Below are 21,481 nucleotides of genomic sequence, written 5' to 3' on the forward strand. Positions count from 1 at the left end.
TGGTCTCCTTCCCGAGAGCAGGAGCCTGGTATTTTGCTCCCTAGTGTTTCCTTAGAGTTTGGGGCTGGCAGCTAACACGTGCGGTGGAAGGAGTAAGGCTCTCAGTTACATCAAGGAAATGATTCTGTGAAGGAGAGGGTAACTGTCCCTGATACAGATGGCAAGCCTCTGGCCTTTGACTCTATAGTTAATACTACCTTTAGGGGACCCATGGTAGGTCCAATACTCGGACTCTGAAGCATAGTAGGGGTCTGGCGAGTAGGCTGGGCTATACTTGGAGGCCTGGCTGATGTCTTCACTTGTTTTGCTCTTGGTTGCTGTGGACAAATCACCTGTAAAGGACCCAAGGACAGCACTTCAAGAAAGCAGAGTGTTTCAGCTCGGAATATGCATTCTGTGTCTGTCACACTCCAGCTTAAGACTACTTAAGGTTAGAGGTGTCTGGTGGGAGAGCCTGGGACGTGAAACACCAGAGCTGCAGAAACCCTGGGCTAACTCTCCATTTTACATTTGAGGCAAGAGAAGGGAAAGGCTTGATCAAGACCACCCAACTCATTGGTACCAGAATTGACTAGACTAGGGCTTTTTCCAGCACATTTCATGGACTCTCACAGTATACATGAAAAACAAACAAGCAAACATATTATCCCCAAACCCTGAATTTTCTGGGTGGGTCTAGCCCTTTCCTTCCTGACATCCTTGAAGCCTGCTTTGTTATGGCTTGGAACCACATCAAGGAAGGAATTGCCAGGCAGGGCTAAGATGTTTGCTGATTTAGGTCAGCTGTCTCTATGTACTATTTGAGGAGGCTGCATGTCTTGAAGGAAGGGGCCCTGGACAGGGAGTAAGGAGTGCAGGGCTCTGGTTGCAGCTCTGCCGCTTGACTTGAGCTCAATTCTAGGCAAATCCTACCCTTGCTTGCCTCAGTTTCCTCATCTTTAAGTACTAAGATTGTGCGATAGCTCAGGTTCTACCTAGCTTCATGCTTCCATCTGAAGTAATCCTCTCACAGAGGTAACGGAAATATTCACTGCAGACACAAACGTTTACAGAACAATGACTTTACAGTGGCATAGCCTGGTGATAGGCTGACAGGACAGAGGCAGGGCTGGAGAACCCAGCATGGCTCCCCAACCACTTCTGAGGGAGAACAAAAGGAAGGCTGTAGGGACAAGATCTATGTTCCGAGGACCAAAGCAGAAGGTTCTAGCATCATGGGCTTTCATTCTGCCCAGGACTGTGCGTCACTTGCTCCCTTGCTGCTGCACCTGCTCCTTTAACTTGAGCCCTGGATGCTTTTATCTTGGCTGATGGCATTTTTCCATTTCTTATGATGTGCTACCTTCACCCTGGACTCCCCCTGAACCTGCTCTGTTGCTATCTCCTGCAACCCTCTTGGAAAACCTGATGAGCCCTAAGAAACATGGCTCTCAGGGGCAAATTATCTTTGTGGGGGGCAGCACCTTTTTTACCTGGCCACCTGCACAGATACAATAGGCTTACAACTCACTGTGGGGCCCCTGTTCCACCAGCTCTGAAAACTGAAGATGTCTGTTTAATATAGGATCTCAGCCAGGCATGGTGGTGCACATCTGTAATACCATCAGTCAAGAGGCTTGAAGAGAACAACCAGGAGTTCAAGGCCAACTGGGGCTGTACAGAGTTTAAGGCAAGCTTTTTTTCCCCTCTCTTCTTCTTCTCTGAGACAGGGTTTCTCTGTGTAGCCTTGGATGTCCTTCCACTCTGTAGATCAGGCTGGCCTTAAATTCACAGAGATCTACCTGCCTCTGCTAGGATTAAAGGTGTGTACCACCCCTGTCCAGCCTAAGGCAAGCCTCTTAGTAAGACTATGGTCACCCCCAACCCTAAAAAAGTATTCAGGGTCTTCGTGTCCAGAGCCATTACTTGCACAGCCCCTTTCATCATCTGATTAGCTGGGTCCACAGTACAGGATTGCTTCTGCTGTCTCCAGGCTCGAATATGAGCCTGTGCTTTCCTCTGTTATCTAACTAGAACAGTGAGCAAATGAGGGCAGCCCGGGTAGCAGCTGCCATCTGCCTCCTCAAAGGGATAGGTGTGCTTATTCACCTGAGGCTTAACGAGAGCATTTTGTAGTGAGGAACAGGAGGTCCCAGCATGGATGACTTTGGTACTGGAATGCAGGCAGAAATCACAGGTAAAACAGCTAAGGGAAGATTTCTGGGCTGTGAACTCGACATTTCTACCTTTCTAATTTTAAGGGGTCTGGGTCATGGAGGGAGCCATCGAATCTGCCCTTTGAAAATTAGTTTCCAAGGGATGGATGTTCCACAGACTATTGTTTAAGAAACGCCAAATAAATGAATTAAGGAAGGGCCAGGGAAGAAGGGTGCTTATGTAGCATGCGCAAGGTCTCTGGGTTTGATCTCCAGCACCAGGGAAACAAAATATGAAAGGAGGAAATGGTTTCCTTTCTCATCTATGAGCAGCCACATGCACTCAGAAAAGCAGGAAAAAAAACCTTAAGGCAGAGGTTTAAGTTGAATCCCGATCCCCGAATTCAGTACAGGGATCTAATGCGTCTCACACAGCTCTAATGAACAACCTGAATTATTGGCATTCTGAGTGCAGCTCTCATAGGGGGTTCAGGCATTTTCCAGGATTGCTCTGATCATGGTATTTAGAGCAGCAAAGAGCAGGCGAGGTAGGTTGGGGAGGTGGCAAGGAAGGATTCCCGGGGCGTGGATAATTTCTTGCTCTTCTGAAATGACCTTGACACCCAAAGTCACCATGAGTGATGGGGGGTTAGCCAGAAGGACGATGCTGTGGTCTTGCATCGCCTTGTCCCTGGGCACCAGTGCGGGGCCATCTGCATTGTTGGTTAGTACCCCCCTGTTGTTTGGCCAAGCTCTAGCTGCCTCTGACCATACCATGCCGTTTGTAGATCGGGGGTTTTCGGTAGATGTTACTTTCTCCAGCTGCCAGAGACCAGGAAGGGACAGTAGGGAGGAGGGAGAGAAAGAGAAGGGGTGGGGGGGGGTGAGAGGAGACAGTACTTGGTCAGTTGATCTGAGAAGAGAGAGCCGGTCAGCAACTTTTCCCAAGGGGCCACCATCTTTCTCCTGGCAGGCTTCCTATTCCAGAGTTGAGCCTTTGCTCTCACCCAACAGGTTCCAGATAAAGCGGGGAAGAGGGCAGATGCATACAGATGGTACCAGGGAAGGGGGTGCGGACTAAGTGATAGGCGTGCAGGAAGTGGGGGGTGCTAAGCAGGGCCTGGTGCAGGAAGTGTTCACTGCTTTTGCCCCTCGTGGCCACACCTCACTCCATGCAAAAGTCCTCAGGAATATGCAGGGTTTCAGCCTTGCCCATATTGCCCTTCCCCCAGAGACATGCTGGGCTCCTCAAGAGCCATGGGGAATGGTGTAGGTGAAGCAACCAGATCAGCAATTGAGGGTTGAGTGAGTGGGGGTTGCAAAGTTGGGGAACAGGGTCTAGACCCAGCCCAGTAACCCAGTGTGCTGGTTAGTTTTATGTCAACTTGATGCAAGATATTATCATCTGGGAAGAGGAGAGCTTGGTTGACAGTGTCTCCATCAGCCTGGCAAATCTGTAGGCAAGTCTATGGGGAGCCTTTTCTTGATTAATGGTTGATGTTGGGGGACCCAGTCCATTGTAGGCAGTGCCACCCCTGGGAAAGTGATACTGTGGTGTATAAAAAAAAAGAAAAAAAAGAAAAAAAAAGCAAGCTTGGTGAGCTATCAGAGCAAGCTCGTAAGGAGCATTCCTCCGTGGTTTCTGCCTTGAGTTCCTGCCTGGTTTTCCTCAATGACTGACTATAACATGTAAGTCAAATTAACCTTTTCTCTCCCTAGTTCTGGTTGTGGTCCTTATCACAGCAATAGAAAGCAAATTAGAACATCCATGGTGGGGTCTCCTACAAGGCCACGCCTATAAGGCCATGCAGCCTCTGGTTCCCTCTCACCTCCTCTAGACACAATGACTTTATTCCTGATGCTCCCATGGCCTGGCATGTTTTTTCTAGGACTGTCACAGCACTAACTTTAATGTCACTTCCTCTAAGAAGTCGTTTCCTGCCCAGCTCCCGCAGCACAACCTCCCCTACGGTAGTCACTCTTGCACGATGCTTTGAATGTCCTCCCTTGTTTGTAGTAGCTATTATCGCCTTTAATTACCCCTTTACTTCTTTAAAATTCATGTACCATCTCTATACACATGTTATGAGTATCACGTTAACAGCTAAACTAACTGGGCAGATGGTTCTCTCCACACATTTAAGTGTACTCATTGTAAAGGTGAGATCTGGGCTAGAGGGAGCCCAATGGCAGCTTTAGCATCCTGAATACTACCTGGCTTCCTGGAGAAGCCAAGAGATGGGCCCCAGACCACCAGCTTACAGGCAGTGGGCTCAGGGTTCACGCCAAAATATCCCGTGACAAGCGCCCTTCACCATTTTGCCTTTACTCTGTCCATCAGCAATATAAAAGGTCAACACTTGGGCATTTCATGTGAGTTCCCTGACCCTTCTCTTTCCTGGCCTTTCCTTATGGTCCTGATCAAGGCTGGCTATATGGAGAGGGCAGACCAAAGCCCACAGACATGTTGGGGCTAGAAGGTGTGGGTGATTGGTTAGGGAGGGGTCCCTCAGGAACCGACTTCTCCTCAATGCCTGTGCAGCATCAAGCAAGTGGCTCAGGCATCTGGCACCCCCACGGAGCATGCACTCATGCTGGGAATGGCGGGCTGGCAGTGCCTACCTGGGATGTGAAAGTGCCTGGGAGCCTGGTAAGAGGTTGGAGTGGAGGACCTCACATCTAACTGGCTATGGTATGGAGAGCTCCGGCCACTCTCAGGCCCTGGAGCATGCAGGCAGTGGTCCCCAGAGAGAACAGAAGCATAGAGAAAACAGGCATTAAACATGGCAGCACTCAGGGAAGCAGTGAGGTGACTGCAGCAGCAGTGGGCTGGGTGGACATCGCTGTGTGCTCAGCTCCAGAGTGTCAGCAGCTTGCGCTGTCATGCACCGGGTCGGCCGAAACAAGCTTGACCTTTGCCCTCGTTTGACCCCCAAGTTCCATTCTGCCAAAAAGATATCTTTACCTGCTAATCCTCCCACCCCGCTCTGCTTAGGTTCCTCCCTCCGTTTCCCCTTTTCTCCAGCCAAACGATTGCTACTCCCCTCAGCACAGGGTGACTGGAGATACTTCAGCTGAGTGGCTCTGGGACTCTCAGCTGAAACCAGAACCCAACTTTGATGTTATGTGTTTCTTCCTGTGGATGCACAGGCCTGAAGGATGAGATAGAGGGGAATTCCTCTTCCCAGGGTCAGCGGGATGCCTGACAGCACCTCTCCTGGCAGTTCTCTACCCACATCCCTGCTGCTTCTCAGTGTCACACACTCATCTTAGGGACTGAGTCAGGCCCACCAGTCACCCGAGTGGCCACAGGCTTCTAGAAAGCCATGCTGCTATGGGAAGTGTAGAGGGGACACTAAGCGACCACATTGTCCTGACTCTTCATCTCTCTTTGGGGCTCCCCTTGCCTTACCTGAGCGGTAGTAGTGATGAGGTGAGCGGGAAAAGGTGGGGGACATGCCTTGCCGACTGTAGGTGGGAGAATCTATGTATCCTGGACTGGAGGCCCGTCTCTGCCGGAGGTCCAGGTTCTCATAGATGTCCTGTTAGGAAGGAGGCAGGACTGTGAGCAAGGCCCATGGTGCAAGGCCTTTTTAGTGGTCATATGGGGCATGCTATGGAGTCTGGAACTCTAGGGGTTCAGGCATGCATCACATATATACCCTGAAGAGGATGAGAGAGAGTTCTCAGGCCTCAGGCTAGAATCCATGGGCAGTTTCTGGAGTCTGACTACAGATTCCTGAGACACAGATAAGTCTGACTGACAGACACACGGGGCTCTCCCCAGCTGTTTCCATTCTCCATGCCATTGCTTGGTTGGAAGACACATTTTGGGTTGGGATCAGGTCCCCGTGGTTCAGGGGAGGGGTGACCAGGGAGCCCTTCTTGGTCATTATAAAGTAACACCACTTTTAATTTTAATTTTAATTTTTTTATATATCAGATTAATTACCTGGGAGTAAGGAGATAATGTTCCCAGTGACTTAGAAGCGAAGAGTTTGAAGGCAGCCAAGGAGGGAGCAAAGGGAAGAGAGAGGAGGGCAGGAGGAAGGGACAGAACACGGTTAAATGGTGATAAGAAGAGGGCCTGAGGCTGCCCTCGGGAGGGTACCCTTGTCTATGTCCATGCCACCCTGAACACCCTCGATCCTGCCGGAGCATGGAGGGTACCCTCTCCAGACAACACCTCACTTAGAATTCTAGAACATCAGAACTGCTGGAAAATGGTAATAAGTTTTGTGATTATGACCCCCCCCTTTCTAAATGTGAGGGCTCAGGGCCAGGCTAGGCTTCTGAGGAGATGGCTGGTCTCATGAGCTCACCACTATTTTCTCAACCCTCCCCCATCTCTCTCCTGGTTCACATCTCCTTTGTGATTCATGAACACAAAAACCCAGGGGAATGATATCCAAATTTAGGCCGAAGCCAGGACCAGGCCATGGCTGTAAATGGGAAGCCTGGCCTGGTGAGGGGCGTCACAAGCTGGAGACTCAGCAGCGGGGTTGCTGCTTTCAGCTGTGACCAGAGTCATGCTGGAATGCCTGCCCAACGCCAACCAGATTCTTAATTTCCAGGGCAAGTTAGAAATGCAGACTCTTAGGCAAAATCTCCTAACATTTACATGGCAACAGCTAATTTACATTACTGAATGACGCCCTGTGAGTGAACCAAAACCATCTGGGAGTTGGCTCTTACCCAAGGGTCCTGGTCTAGAGAGTTTCAGAATTGGAGCAGATACTGGACCTTCTTTTCTAAGCCCATTTTAGGGGCCAGAACTCAGAGGCTCTCAGCACTGGACTCTTCAAGCCCTGTTGGTCGCCCTGTTGCTGCCCAAGGACTGAAGCTAGTGAGTGGTGGAGCTGGGACAGGTACCTGGAAGCCTGCTCCCCAGGCTGGGACTGTGTTGCACATTGTTATAGCTCAGGGCCTCAACATGGGGTGAAGAACCTCTAAGAACATGGCTGCTCAGGACCTGCTCTGTCTTCTCCAGAGGATCCTCCTTATCTAGTAGTCATACAATGGTTTTCTAAATCCACCTGAAGCTGCATCGTATAGATATGTCCCGTTCTGAGCACGAGGTTGTACGTAAGGTTTACTATGGAGGGAATGCGCCTAACCAGGGTTTAGGAACTTCACAGTCTTTTGAGCCTGGTATGGTATCAGAGACATGGGTTTGAGTATCAGCAAGATCTCTCTGCTGTAAGAAAGGCAACAGCTCGAGTAATGAATAGCCCTAGGCTCCCGGCTTGCATGCTGGTTCAGCAGGCTTTGGCAGGGACTGGGGAGAATGGAGAGCCTACTCCTGTCAACAGGGCATGCTGCCACTCACCTCTAGATGATGGACACACACGTTTGATGCCTTATTTAAGGGCAGCCAGATTTTTGGATGAAAGCTCTTGGTTTTTACAAGTTGGCTATAAATTCCAAGTTAGAAGGGTCTGGGGGCCGATACTGTTGTGGCCAAGCTGTCTATAATGAAGTTGACTGGGGACCACAGCAGGACAGTGTCTCTTTCAAGAGCCCCAGAGAGGGTAAGACGTGATACCTCTCCATAACCGCATCTCTCCAGCATCTCGTCGGACGTGTATCTGGAATGAGGCTCGTAGGAAATGAGGTCGGGGCGTTGCACCTCGTAGATGGACTTAACCTTGGGAAGAGCTGCCAGGTCTTTGTAATTAAGAATCTCATTATCCACTTTAGCCTGGGGAAGGGGAAGAGGGAAGGGGAAGACAGGAATGAAGAAGAAAGATAAGAGGGAAAGAGAAAGGAAACAAAAGCAAGAGGGTAAAGCTTCTCTAGCTTCTAAGACTAACGATCAGGCATGAAGGGAAGAGCTGTAGATGTCAGAGTCAGAATGGTCCCAGAGGTGGTCTATTGAACAGTGATGTTTGTGAGGCCCCAGGCTTTGCCAGAATGATCTCCTCTAAAGGCCATAACACCAGTCTAAGGGAAGCATTGATGTTATCTTCCAGATGTAAGAACAGGTGCAAACATCCTGTAATTGGTGTCACAGACTACAGTCTGAACTCCATCCCTGAATGCGGACTGTTGCCAGCCCCTCAATGGGAGGACATCTGTAGTTGCAGCCATCCTGATATCTCACTTCTGGGGACTAACTTATGCTTGCCAATAACTTTCTGATAGTACAGGTCCCTGAAACTAAGCCCAATGGTCCTGCTGGGACTGGTGTCGTTCTCCATGCCAGGGGCCTACTTCCTCTCGTGTTCGGGATAGTAATCTGCAATGAGTACAGCCTGTGGTTACGGTAACTTGTCTTGTCGTGGGGACGCAGCTCAATAGCTTACAGGCTCAAAAGTTGTTCCTGGCATGTACAAAGCCAGGAAGTTAATCCCAGCACCATAAAACAAAAGAAGAAAAAAGCAACTTGCATTCAGAGACAGTCCCATGGTAGTATTGACCAATATTGAAGCCGCAGCAATAACTCTTATTTTCACTTGTCCAGGGGAAGAAAGGACAGGAAATAGTGCCACAGATGGGCATTACCTGGGGTCAATGAAGAAGCTAGATGTGAGTCTGAATGATCTTGCCAAGGTGTCAAAACCCTCCTGGGTCTGGCAGGTTTGAGGACTGTGTGTGGAGCCTCTGTCCTTGTGGGTGGACTCTTTGTCATCCAACACCCCCACATTCTCAATCTTGGCTCCTTTGCCCTGTGGTCAGCCAGGCTGCTCATCTCACTGCTCCCTGGCTCTGCCAATCACTGCCCTTGACCTCCTTCTGTTATTCCCTCCCCTCTGTTATTTAATATTTCTTCCTCTGGGACACCTTTTCTCAACAGGCTCTGGATGGTCAGGTTTCTTCCTTCATTGGTAGTGTTGGGAAGGTGCATGGTAGGTGCCTCTTCTTCCTGCTACTTGTCATAGTTATAGCTGGTTATCCATGGTCTGTATGTCCAGTGTCATGAGGGTACCAGATCTGCCCATCACCATCTCCCCAGCAGAGAGCACAGAGAGGGAAGCTCAGCATACCCTGAACCAATGCATACATTACATAGCCACGGGACCCCTGAGGTCATCTAGCTTAACTCTTGGTCACTTTTTCCTGTGTGAATGGTTCTGAAGATGGGAGCTTAGACACCTGTAAAGGGTTTGCTTTGTTTCTGAGCTTCTCACATATTTAGAAAGGAGCCCTTTAGCTTTGCAGCTCCTTTTTGTTTCATTTTGTTTTGCTTTGTTTTTTTTGAGACAGGTTTACTCTGTGTAGCCTTGACTGTCCTGGACACACTTTGTAGACCAGGCTGGCCTCGAACTCACAGAGACCTGCCTGCTTCTGCCTCCCTGAGTAGTGAGTGGGATTACAGGCATGAGCCACTGCGCCTGGCTGTAACTCCTTTTTTGTTCCATTTTGATATTTCTTCTTCCTTCTGCCTTTTTATCGCACAGCACTCCCTGCATACCAACATTACCCTACCTCTACCTGCCAGTTTCACCCCATAGCTGCTGTCTTGCCTGGTCCCTGTTAAGGAACAGGAAAGGAGGCCCCTGGAGTTGATTTTACAATGCAGGAAGGCTTCTTTCATCATAACGCTTTCTCATGCTCCTTGAACTCTAAATTGTCCCCATGGCTCTTGACTGACTAGATTGTGTGTCTGAGAACAAGGTCCACACCCTCCCTGTGCCTTTTGGTAACCTCAAGGTCTGGCATGCCGCTTAGAACAAGACTGGCACAGCCCAAACCAAAAACATCTCGGGTGCTAGGTCAGGGGTAAGCCAAACCCTGCCGCTGCTAAGAAGTGATACATACGCAGATGACTCTGTTAGGTGACCCGATGCTGGATCCGGGAGGTGAGATGGAGGTTTCAGATGTCCGTCTATGCTGTGGGGAAGATGAACACAGAGGGCTGTGAAGCAGAAGTTCAGGCCCAGTGGGGAGAAGAAAGGTACATAACAGCAGACTTAGGGTGCCTTAGCAACACTGTTAAAATACTCTGGCTTCCTCTGCCCTCTATTCTCTGCCCCTTTAATCAATATCTCTGTGCGAATGAGAGCCAACATGCCCAGAACTTCAGGATGCTAGAAAAGACTACGAGTTTATTTTCTAGTTATATGTAACCAGCATTTTAAACAGAGAGTCGTTCATTAAACTCCATTTTGGGTTATTTCAGCCAATAACGTATTTAGTTTAAATGAGTAAAACTGCTCAGTATTCATTTCTTGGTCGCTTCATGAACAATTCAGAAGCAAATGGAAGCTCACATACTTGCACATTATGCTGATTCTCTGCAGCGGACCCTTGGCAAACTGACATCAACTTAAATGAAAACCTTAAAACATCTGCCTCTGCATGGCGGCCATGATGGATTCCCAGCAGGCACTCCTCCACCCCCGCCCCATTAGTGTGATGCCCTCCCTGGGCATCTCAGAGCGTGGCAGTGTGTGGTGATGGGACATTCGAGATTGAATGATTAAGAATGACTGGGAAATATGTGTGAGATTAGGGCTCTCAGATGTGCAAAAGGAAATGGTTGTGCCTCGGGACTGCTCAGCTTCCTCCCAATTCCATCTCCAAGTGTTCTGAGTGGCTCTAGAGAACGGCTTTTACCAAACCGTGAATGAGAACTAGGGGGTGGATCTGGGTAAGTGAATGAAGGTGGGACACCTGATGACACCACATCAGATGGAATGAAGGGGAATGTTTTATTTCAAGCCCCCTGATTAGTTAGAGAAGGACTCTTGATTTGGTGCTAACACATTTCAACAACTATCCCAACAACACTTAATTTCCCCTTTGAATTAAAGAGCGTGTCAGCAACACCAGCTAGCATTTTAAGATTTGTTTTTAATAACTACTCCATTATCATGGAATTTATTTTGTTTAGAGCCAGCATTACTAATCCTTTCTATGTGGCAACCTCAAGTGTTTTTTTTTTTTTTAAAATAAATTTAGTTAAATGGAAAATAGTTGAGTTGCTTTAAAGGAAGAAAAAAAAAGGAGTGGGTACTGATACAAAGAGATGGGACACAGACACAGCAAAAAGCATCGGGGTTTTAAAGAAGAACTCAAATTTGGGAAATTCTCCAGAGAGGAGACTGAGAAAAAATGACAGCTAGGTCTTCCTGTACTTTAAATGGGGCAGGCCTTAGGAAGAAAAGGGCGGGGGAATTCAAGTATGGATCAAAAGAAACCACACATCGATAGGACCGGTTCTTTCACCAAATTCTCACATTAGATGAATAAAATGGCAAAGGAGAAGGGGTAATTAGCTGATCAGAAGTTGTGCTGTGTATTTTTTAGTTGCAAAGATTCTAGCAAGTGGTGTTAGAGACCCTTAGGGGGTCAAGTTGACAGCAGGGATGAGAATATAAAGGTATGTTATAGCTCAAGTGTTCCTCCTCCAGCCCTAACACGCAGCTCAGGAGCCTCTCTGCAGTGAGAAGAGGCCAGAAACTCAACCTCTCCCTGTATAAGCCCATGTGAACTCACCCCTCCCTTCAGTACCAGGGACTCATATTCACAGGCCTCCCTGGCATTTGCCAGAGCAATTCAGAGGCACCAGGGCCTCAGCTGCCCTGCTGTGTGCCTGGGGACAGCTGTCTGCTTCGGCTTGGCTGCATCAGGGCTGTCAAATCTCTCTGTTCAGGTTTTGTTTTCTCACAGGCAAGGTGGAGATACAATTTCTTGCTTCATCTACCTCAGGAGGTTAAAGGAATCCGCTATGAAGACATCCTGCAAACTGTCAATTACTCAGATGATAGTAACTATAGGATATTAATAAATGACCTTAGGCTAGGGAAAAGCCATGGCTCTTCAGATTGGCTCCTAGATTGGCTGGCATTGGTGGGCTCATAATCTCACTTGCCCTAGACATACTTGAAAATCTCACATGCATAAAGTCTTTTCATTGTTTTCACGGTTCTTTCCTTCCGTTTTTCTTTCTTTTTTAAAGATTAGTTTATTTATTTAATGTATAAGAGTACTCTATCTGCATGTCTGTCTGCACGCCAGAAGAAGACATCAGATTCCAGTATAGACGGCTGTGAGCCACCAAGTGCTTGCTGGGAATTTCCAGGACCTCTGGAAAGCAGACAGTGCTCTTAACTGCTGAGCCACCTCTCCAGCCTCCAACGTTCTTCCATATATAAGATCTTAATCTACCCCAAGTCCCATGAAGCAACTCTTCCCATTAAGAAGCCCACAGAAATGCACACACATTTGGGAACTGGCATGCTCTGTACTAAAGCACCCCTTTCCCAACCTGTGGCAAAAGGTGGCATGGAGGACTATGCCTCTTACCTTGAGCTTCTTCTCTGCCCTGGCTGCCTGCTTGCAGATCGGGTGCCAAACCTCAGAACCTAAGGTGCCAGGAAAATAACAAAAGACTCAGACCTACCAATGACCAGAAGCCCCACGTCACCTCACTTTACTCCTTTGACAGCAGGTGTCAAAAGAGTACTACACACACATATCAGTTGGGAGAAGTCCTCTCTGTTTCCCAGCTTTCCTAGCTCCCCATTGTTTCAGAAAGCCACTGGGATGCCAATCTGACTCCACACATACCTTTTCAGGGTGTCTAAATCCTGACTCTTTCTTCACAGGTCACATGGCATCCTTGTGAATGTTCTTACCTGTCAACTGGAGGTGACTTTTTCCTCCTCTGGGCTCCATAGTTCCCTGAGGTCTCTCCACACATACAGCCTTAAGTCATATTAGCTTGTGAGTCTGACACCCTACATTAGCTGCACCTTCTAGGCAAGAACTGAGCTTTATCCATGGGTCTGGCTCCCACAGCATCTGCACAGAGTTTGCCTTTAGTGGAAGACCCTGGGTTTGCAGGGCAAAATAGATGAACAGGCGACTGGTAGTGAGTGACACAGAGCAGGTGGCCAAGAAATATTTGTTGAATGGATGAATGGCGGGGGGGATGGTGGTGAAAGAAAATGACAAACTGTGGCTAACCTCAGCTTTCCTTTCTCTTCCAAGACTTAAGATGGGATTAGGACTTATTGGAGCTATTGCGTTTAAGGGGAGGAGGTGTCATGGTGTATATTCTGTTGGGGAGCATTGTCTTGACCTGATAATTCCTCAGAAACTCCAGACACTTCAAGATTAGTACACTAGTGTTGCTAATACCCACATTTTATAATGGGTGTGGGGTCCAGTGGGCTGGCTCCAAACCTGAGGCCGATTTGGAAAGGCATGAACAACAGGTGGTTGGTCACGTGCTGTGAAGCCTCAACTATTGCACATTCCCCAAGGAAGGGACAGGTGTCCTGGATTAGAAGGGGAAAAAATAGGAACATATTATCCCTCTGGAACCATTCCTCGGGTAACCAGCCCTAAAAGGAAAGGTGCCAACAAATGGCTCCATTCCTGAGCACCCAGATGGCATTTGTTTGTCTGACTTTGTTTCTAGGTTATGCTTTCCATGATGGTGGTTGCTTGGAGATGCTAGGACTAGAATATTGGTTAGGGCACAGGAGTTTGGTGTGAGGTCAAGTAACCAGACCTGAAGGAGAGGAGAGAGGACCAAACCAAAGTATGGTGTCCAAAGTTTTTTGTTTTTTTTTCCCTCTACTCAGCCATTAAAAGATCCTTTCTCTCTCTCTCTCCATTTCTTCACTTGAGTAAATATTAAGGTAGTGCTTCGGTAGTCTTGGATTATTTTCATCTCCAAAATTCTTATTCTGGGGCTGGTTTTGTCTTTTGTGGGATAAGAGTCCACACTTCTTATTTGCTGGTATTGGAAGTTTTTAACTACTCAAGAGGAGTTTGATTCTGTCTAGAGTGAAATGCAATGGTTATTAGAGCCCAGTAGAGGGACTCTGTGTTTGAGGCTTAAGCCAGTGTTCACAGGGTGTGTCTACTATCAAGCAAGCTGTGGGTTGTGATCTTTCCTTTTGGGAGTTTAAATTACAGAGAGCATTTCCGGTTCCTCTCTGAGTTGCTCCTGAGTCCACCAGGAGTTGTTTACCACTGTGGCTGTGGCAGGAAACACATGTGCCAGGTCACTGTAGAAAATGCTTGAAGTGGACATGGGGGTCTGATGAGGTCATGAAATTGAGTGAAAGACAAATAGGAAAGGTGAAGCAGAAGTCCAGGCTAAGGGAAATGATAGATGTGTGTGGGTTCAGATTGAATTGTCTCTCTAGCTTTGATTCTGTAACATGACATATGTGATCTGAAATAAAACTGAGCCACAAATGGCTATCAGCTTTACTCTGCATACAAGAAAGCATGTTTACAAATGAACTGAGAGAGGAGAGGAAGAATCCAAAGACAGGAGGAAGATGTAATTAGAAATGAAAGAGGAGGGTTAGTTTAGGAGTTGCCAGAATATCATAAATTGTTGGTAGTTAGCAAAAACTTAAATAAAGGTAAGAAAAAGTGATTTTTTTTTCATGAATACTTGTATGAAATTATGGTTTCTTGAGCATTTATGCCCTTGGTCACCAGATCAGTAGCACTGCCTCAACCGAAAGAAAACACCTAGTGTGCCTTCTAGTTTTGTGTCAACTTGACACAGGCTGGAGTCATCTGAAAAGAAGGCACCTCAATTGAGAGAACGACTCCATGGGATCAGACTGGGCCAGCCTATGGGTTATTTTCTTGAATGGTGATCAGCGGAGGAGGGCCCAGCCCATTGTGCATGGTGACATCCCTAGGCTGCTGGTCCTGGGTTCTATAAGAAAACAGGCTGAGCAAGCCACAAGGAGCAAGCCAGTAAGCAGCACCTCTGTCCCCAGTGTCTTCTGCATCAGCTCCTGCCTCCAGGTTCCTGCCCTGCTTGAGCATCTGCCCTCAGGCTTTTGCTGATGAACTGTTTTATGGAAATGTGAGTGAGATAAACCCTTTCCTCCCCCACGTTGCTTTTGGTCATGGTGTTTCACCACAGCAATAGTAATTCTAACTAATATACCCTGGGAAGAAGGTAATTTTTTTTCCCCATTTAAATTCCCATCACAGTGCCTTGCCTATGTAAACAACTGGCTGGATCTTACCTTGGTAGTTTTATAGTTACAACGTGAAAGGCACCCAGAGGAAGGTGGTAACCAGAATGGGGAGGGGCACTCAAAATTAGTCCCTAAGGCAGCATCTTCACCCTGGGAAGAGAATACTGAACCATGTCTGTGTGCATTTTGGTGCTCTCTGAGGCTTTCATTGGTTGGATTTGCAACAAGAATGAAGGGCAAAAATTCCAGGGAAGAAAAACTAACTTTTATGAATTGAGTGTATTTGCTCCGTTGATAATGAGATCCCTTCCTCCACAAGTTTTCAAATATACGCTGGATGGGAAAAAGCCCAGTGTCAGTATTGTGGATGGGATTCAGAACCTGTCAATCACACTGATGGATTTTAGACAGCCAGCTCAGGCCTCAGAGCTCTTGTTTCTACATTAATAGGTCTCTCCCCAGGACCTACAGGTAGAAGGAGAAAATCCCCACAAGTTGTCCTACAGGTGCACCATGGTAAATCTATACACACACACACACACACCACCACCACCACCACCACCACCACCACCACCACCAACAACAACAACAACAATAATGAAGCTTAAAAAAAGAAGCAAGATATTCGGCATTAGGCCAGCTGGATTCTCTAAGCTGGGTTTGGAGATTTGGGCAAACAGAACAAGCTAGCCTCTCCTTTTGACAGCTACACTTCTAGACTGAGTGTACATAAGAGCATTCACTAGATTGGGGTTGCACAAGGTGTGACCTATGTGGGGTGCTTGTCTGATAACCTGGTGCAGAGTTATGAGCTCCCATGCTGAGCCTGATACTAATTTCTTGGAGGTAGAGCTGAGAATCGGAGATCCAACAGCTCTCCAGGTGACTTTATGACTCTAGATGAGGACCAGATGGTTAAATACCATATAGTACCCCAAGTTAATTTTTAAAGAATGCTATGGGAGATAGAAACCCATGGTCCAAGACAGAACTCTAACATACTGTAAGAATGGGGCATGTTTTGTTTGGATTCCTGGTTCCAAAAGTCACCCTCTCTTATTCTCTGAGACTGTCACCCAGGCCTCCATGCTCTGTGGTTGAAACCTACTGTGAAGGTTATAGGACCATCAGCTGATCAGACATAGAGACCCAATTCAAGCATAGTCCTGAGGTCCACTTTGATGCTCAGCAGAATCAGTAAGACTAGTTACAGTATGCGGCAGACCTGCAGTGTCTGGGCCTGACAGGATGCTAGGATCCCACCCACCTCTCTGCTGGGCCTTGCCGTTCGGGTCACCAATGTCTCTTTTAAAAGGTCAGAGCTGGATCCGGGCGTGGTTGTCTTACAGAATGCCCAGTGAGGGTTTATGAATACAAAGGTGACTGGGAGCAGTGTGTCTGAAGTGGCCAGTCTGAAGTTCTGGGTCAGGATTGTGTAAACACTTTAGAATTTGAATGTTTTTAGACACTGTGGGTTGCCACGGCCCTCCCAGTGCCTAACATACAGCCCTCCACACTTGGTGATGAAGGTGGTTGAGTTTCAGGTTTCTGATTCTGCAGAGAATTCTGCCCCAACAGGTTCCTTCTTCAGATTGCTCACTGCAGGGTGAGGTTGCTCTGCATTCTGCCTCCACGGCAGCAGCGCTGCCTCTGTGACATGACCCAGCAATGACCTTAGAGTCCAGGGCCAGAGAGATGGCTCTGTGTTAAGTTTTGTTCTTAGAACCCACACCAGGCAGTTCATAGCTGTAACTTCAGTTTTGGGGGGAATCAGATGCTTTTGATCTTCTCAGACATCTGTGCTCAGACATGCAGACATTGCACTGGCTGGTTTTGTATCAACTTGACACAAGTTTGAGAGTCACCAGAAAAGAAGGGGCTTCAGTTGAGAAAAATGCGTCCACGAAATCCAGCTGTAAGGCATTTTTTTTTTCTATTTCAATTAATGGTCTATGAGTGAGGGCCCAGCCACCGTGGGTGGCTCTACCCTTGGGTTGGTGGTCCTGGGTTCTATAAAAAAAACAGGCTGGGCAAGCCCTGGGCAGCAAGCCAGGAAGCAGCACCCCTCCATGGCTTCTGCATCAGCTCCTGCTTCCAGGTGCCTGCCTTGCTTGAGTTCCTGTCCTGACTTCCTTCTGTTGGTGATAAACAGCAATGTGGAAATGTAAGTCAAATAAACCCTTTCCTCCCCAACTTGCTTTTTGGCCACAGTGCTTTGTTGCATCAATAGAAATCCTAACTAAGACAGACAAACTGTCTGTCAGAAGGTGAAGTCAGTCTGTAGACACAAAGCACATTAGTGGATATCAGAAGCTTATAGGCAGGTGTGAGCCAGTAGAGAGCACCGGTTAAAGGGGATGAGGTTTCTTTTGGGGTGAGCTAGAGATAGGAAGATGATGGTTGTACAACATTGTGAATGGACTGAAAGCTATTTAAGTATTTTAAAATGGTTTAAGTATTTTAAAAAGCTATTTTAAAATGGCTAATTTGATGTTATGTGAGTTTTTATCTCAAAAAAAAAAAAAAAAAAAAAAAAAAAAAAAAGGAAACCTCCCTGCCTCCTAACCCCAGAGGAAATGGATTGCTTCTTCAGACCACAGAGGACTTCATTCCTCCTCTGCCACTGAGGGTGCACAGTCTATGGGAGGGGGAGAGCAAGCTCTTCCCTTGACTCTGCTGTGTATAACAATATCACCATTGCCATCATCTTGGGTGTCAGAGGTCTTCCCCAGGTATCAGGCATTTGATGCATTATTTAGTGCAATATCCTTTGAGGCTTGCATCCTGGTTTTGCTGCTTGCTGGGTCACTGGCTGCATTGTCCAGAGGGACTCAGTTCTGCTTGTACCTTTTCCCCCCATCTACAAAGTGGGGGTTGATAATATCTGCCTTGTAGGTTTGTTGTAAGGAGACACACACAGCATTAGAATATTATCTGCTTATAGTAGGTGTTACATATACATTTTTGTTGTTAATATTATCTCTTTGCTTCTATCCAAAAATATGCGCTAGGGGCTAACTAGTCTGGGTAAGCTGAAAGGACTCATAGAGAGATTGGAGGTTTATTCATTGACTCCTAGAAGCAGGGCTTGGTGGAGCCAGGCACAGCAGCTGAGGGTATTGTGAAAACATTACATTTTGAAGGGACATTCTTAATGACAGGGAGTAAACACCTCAATAGCTCCAGGAAGTCTCTAAAACTGATCAGATCTAACAGGTTTCTCTGTCCCCAAGCTTATATAAGTAGTAAGGACTGCTGAAAGACAGTTATAGACAAGCCAAGAGGCCTGGGAGAGGCTCAGGCCAACAAAGCCACCAGGAAGATGCTCTTCAACCTGCTGAACTGCCTGTAGGTGGTGAAGTTCATTCAAGGTCTCCAGCTTTTGTGAGCCTTCATGCCTGCTGGGGAGGCTCTGGTGATGCAGCTGTCTTTGAGTCACTTCTGCTACTGTGAGTAACCCCTCACTCACACTTCTGTACGTAGCCTCAATAAGACTCGTTAGTTCGAAAATTATACTTTTGTGGAAGCAGAGAGAAGACTGGTCTGGGGATGCTCAAGAGCCTCTCGATGGAGCTGCTTCTAGATGCATCAACCCATCAACCATTCCCCTTCCGTTTCTGCCACCTGAAAAGTCCAGATAAATAAAAACCTCTCCTCGAACTCAGACTTGAGGACCTGACATATTCCTGACTTGCCCTGAAGGCAATTTAGTTTCTTAGAAAATAGAGGAAGCAAGCAGGAAAAGTGCTGCTCTGGACCTAATTTTGACCAACATGAGCAAATTGCCTGTGAAGTAGATGTGACATGCAGCTGGTGAGGAAATGGCCACATCACTTTGTGTTCGCAGTGACCTGATCCAAACAAGATGGAAACAGACTTTAGAAATACAACACTGTCATATTTTCAGTGATTGAAGATGCCAGGTAACTCTTAAAATCTTGAAGGGGGAAAAAAAAGGCAACTCATCAAAAATTAAAATGTACTCCATTTAAAATGAAATGTACAGGCAGACTAGAGGAAATATCAGTTTAGTAAAAGAGTAAGATATGTTTGAAGGATCTAAAATTATATAGCAGGATTGAGGAAACATAAGTTTAAAGTTTTTAAGCATAACTCCTACAATCTAAACTGTCACTAGAGAGGCCCAGCTGAAAGTCGTAAGCCTGAAGTACGGAACGATAGCAACCCATTTGGCAACAGTGGCTCAGCAAGTGAGGTTGGAGGAGTCTCAGACATCAAGAATGTGGGCTGGTCTGCCATGACGTGAGACAACTGCACATCCTCAGTAGGGGCGTGCACTGGCCTGGTGCACCTGTCGGAGCGACCTGTCAGGAAAAGGAGGCCTTTGCTGAATGTCGGTTGCACCCCCCTGCTGTGCCAGGACATGCCTCCCGCTACCAGGTCCTTGAATTATCTGAGCTAAAAAGAATGTGGTCTGAAATAGCCTCCTCTCTACAGAGAAGGCTTGGTGTGGCCCTCAAAGGCAGCTCCAGGATCTGTGGGGTTTGCATGAACACGGAACTGAGGCTCTCCGCTTTATTCTTGGGTCACGCGCACTGCTCTGCTCACGATCAGATGAAAGCTGCAGGCCTTCTTTCTAGGGGAACATCTATATGTGGAACTTGGCAAGCGGTTTCAGGAGAGTCACAGAATTCAGGCGGCCAGCTGTGAAACTCCCCGTAAGAGTTTGGAAACAGAGGGTCTGGAGAGATGAGCCACTTGGCAAAACGCTTGCTGTGCAGCCAGGAGGACCTGAGTTTGAGCCTTAGAACTCTGGTGACAAAGCCAGGTGTCGGGGTTTGCACTTGTAATCCGGTGCTGGAGAGGAGAAAAAGGCAGATCCCCGGAACTTGATGGCCTGTCACCTTCCCTTACTTGGCCAGTTTCAGGCCTATGAGAGACCCTGACTCAAAAGTCAGAGTGAAGGCCAGTGAGATGGTCTAGCCAGTAAAAGTGCTCAAAAGCCCAAAGCCTGACTTTATTACCTGGAATTAATAATAATAATAATAATACTAATAATAATAATAATAATAATGATAATAATAAGTTGGCTGCACCTAGAGACACCCATGGGCAATCCCAACACTCCTAAGGTGAAATGGAAAGTGGAGACAGGAGAATCACGTAGCAAAGCACTGGAGACTCAGTGCTGTCTTTGACAGCAGTAGATGCCGCAACAGTGGAAAGACTCACGATACTATGTTTCTCACCTTTAACAACGCGGGGACTCATACTTCACTACAGCACTTTCATTAGTGGTGTAGGCTCTGTCCCAGGATTTCAAAGAGAATTCATTGACTATGCAAAGCTGACCTTGTGCATGAGAGGAGTGGCGCATGGGGCAGCTAAAAGGCTGGCTGAAGACTGCACCCTGCTCCATTGACGAGGCATATTTGGGAGGAGAGCACTTACATCATGTTTAGAGCCCAGCACAGTGCCCACTTCTGCAGCGACTGTGGACTTTGTGGCTTCGGTGTGAATACTGCCCTGACCCTGAAGTATTTCAGTTCTATTCCGCTCCAGTAAAACCAGTGACCTAATTTCCTGGGGAAGCCCAAATGAAGGGTTTGGATAACAGATTAGAAGTCTGGCCCGTTTACAGAAACAGCTGAAAGACAGAATGCACAACAGAACTTGAAACAAAGAAAAGGAAACTTGCTCTAGTCTCCAGGGGCCCCACAAGTCTCCCAGATAGACGTCAGACATCTCCCAAGTGGAACCTATCAGAATGCCATCACACAGCAATTAAAACACAAACTAATGAACCGAAGATTTTCCGGGGATCATCTGCCAGACCCAGCCTGTCCTGCTCCAGACCCCCCAACTCCAGACTCCATCCACAAGCTGCGGGGGCCCTGACACTTTATGTCTCTGGCCCTTCCACCTCCATACCCTGCTCTAAGAGGACTTAGCACCTTTGCATTCGGCCTGTCCTCCAGTGTCTCTGCGGTGTGTGTCTGCTGTCTCTGCATATATATGGATGGTCTCAGTTTTCCACCATTTGATGCTTCTTTGTGCCTGCTCTCGTTGCTTCCACAGCTTCTCCGTTCTCCTCTCCTCACTGCCCCTTCCCCATGACTCGTGCTCAGGATCCTGGCTTGCAATGTCCCTTCTACAGAAGAGCCTCCCCTGGCTTCTTGGTCTTCTGACACATGCCCCAGATTTAATCCTCAGAGCCTTCTCTCCACTCTGTTATTGATCTTGTTGCCTCTATTTGATGAATGTCAGTCTCTCCTTTCTAACAAACTCCACCAGGCGAACTGGCATGCCTGCCTTGCTCTCTCCAAGCAGAGTACTCGGCATGCAATAGAGAGCCTGGAGCGGTGTGACCTGCACTGGAGTGGATCAGCGATATTGAAGGAAGAGGGCCAGATACAGGAGTCTCACATCAAGATCCCAGCTCATTAATGGAAGTGCCGACACCCGAACTCAGGACTA

At 47.5% G+C, this 21,481-nt stretch overlaps 1 protein-coding gene across 4 annotated transcripts in view; it reads right to left on the minus strand.

Annotated features, from left to right (window-relative positions):
* Ablim3 (actin binding LIM protein family member 3) overlaps window positions 1–21,481 on the minus strand; it is a 115,327-nt gene that overhangs the window by 14,571 nt on the left and 79,275 nt on the right. For 2 of the 4 annotated variants that reach the window (XM_055622639.1, XM_055622636.1), the window contains 8 exons: window positions 12,387–12,445; window positions 9,897–9,968; window positions 7,681–7,836; window positions 6,088–6,117; window positions 5,548–5,677; window positions 4,758–4,856; window positions 2,910–2,957; window positions 198–332 (listed from right to left, as the gene is read on the minus strand). In XM_055622639.1, coding sequence (XP_055478614.1) covers window positions 198–332; window positions 2,910–2,957; window positions 4,758–4,856; window positions 5,548–5,677; window positions 6,088–6,117; window positions 7,681–7,836; window positions 9,897–9,968; window positions 12,387–12,445 — 729 coding nt within the window. The remainder of the gene's footprint in view (window positions 1–197; window positions 333–2,909; window positions 2,958–4,757; window positions 4,857–5,547; window positions 5,678–6,087; window positions 6,118–7,680; window positions 7,837–9,896; window positions 9,969–12,386; window positions 12,446–21,481) is intronic. The other 2 variants (XM_055622637.1, XM_055622638.1) reach the window with 2 other exon arrangements.

Source organism: Psammomys obesus, unplaced genomic scaffold, assembly GCF_907164565.1.
Source record: "Psammomys obesus unplaced genomic scaffold, mPsaObe1.curated_primary_1811, whole genome shotgun sequence".
Classification (NCBI taxonomy): Eukaryota; Metazoa; Chordata; class Mammalia; order Rodentia; family Muridae; genus Psammomys; species Psammomys obesus.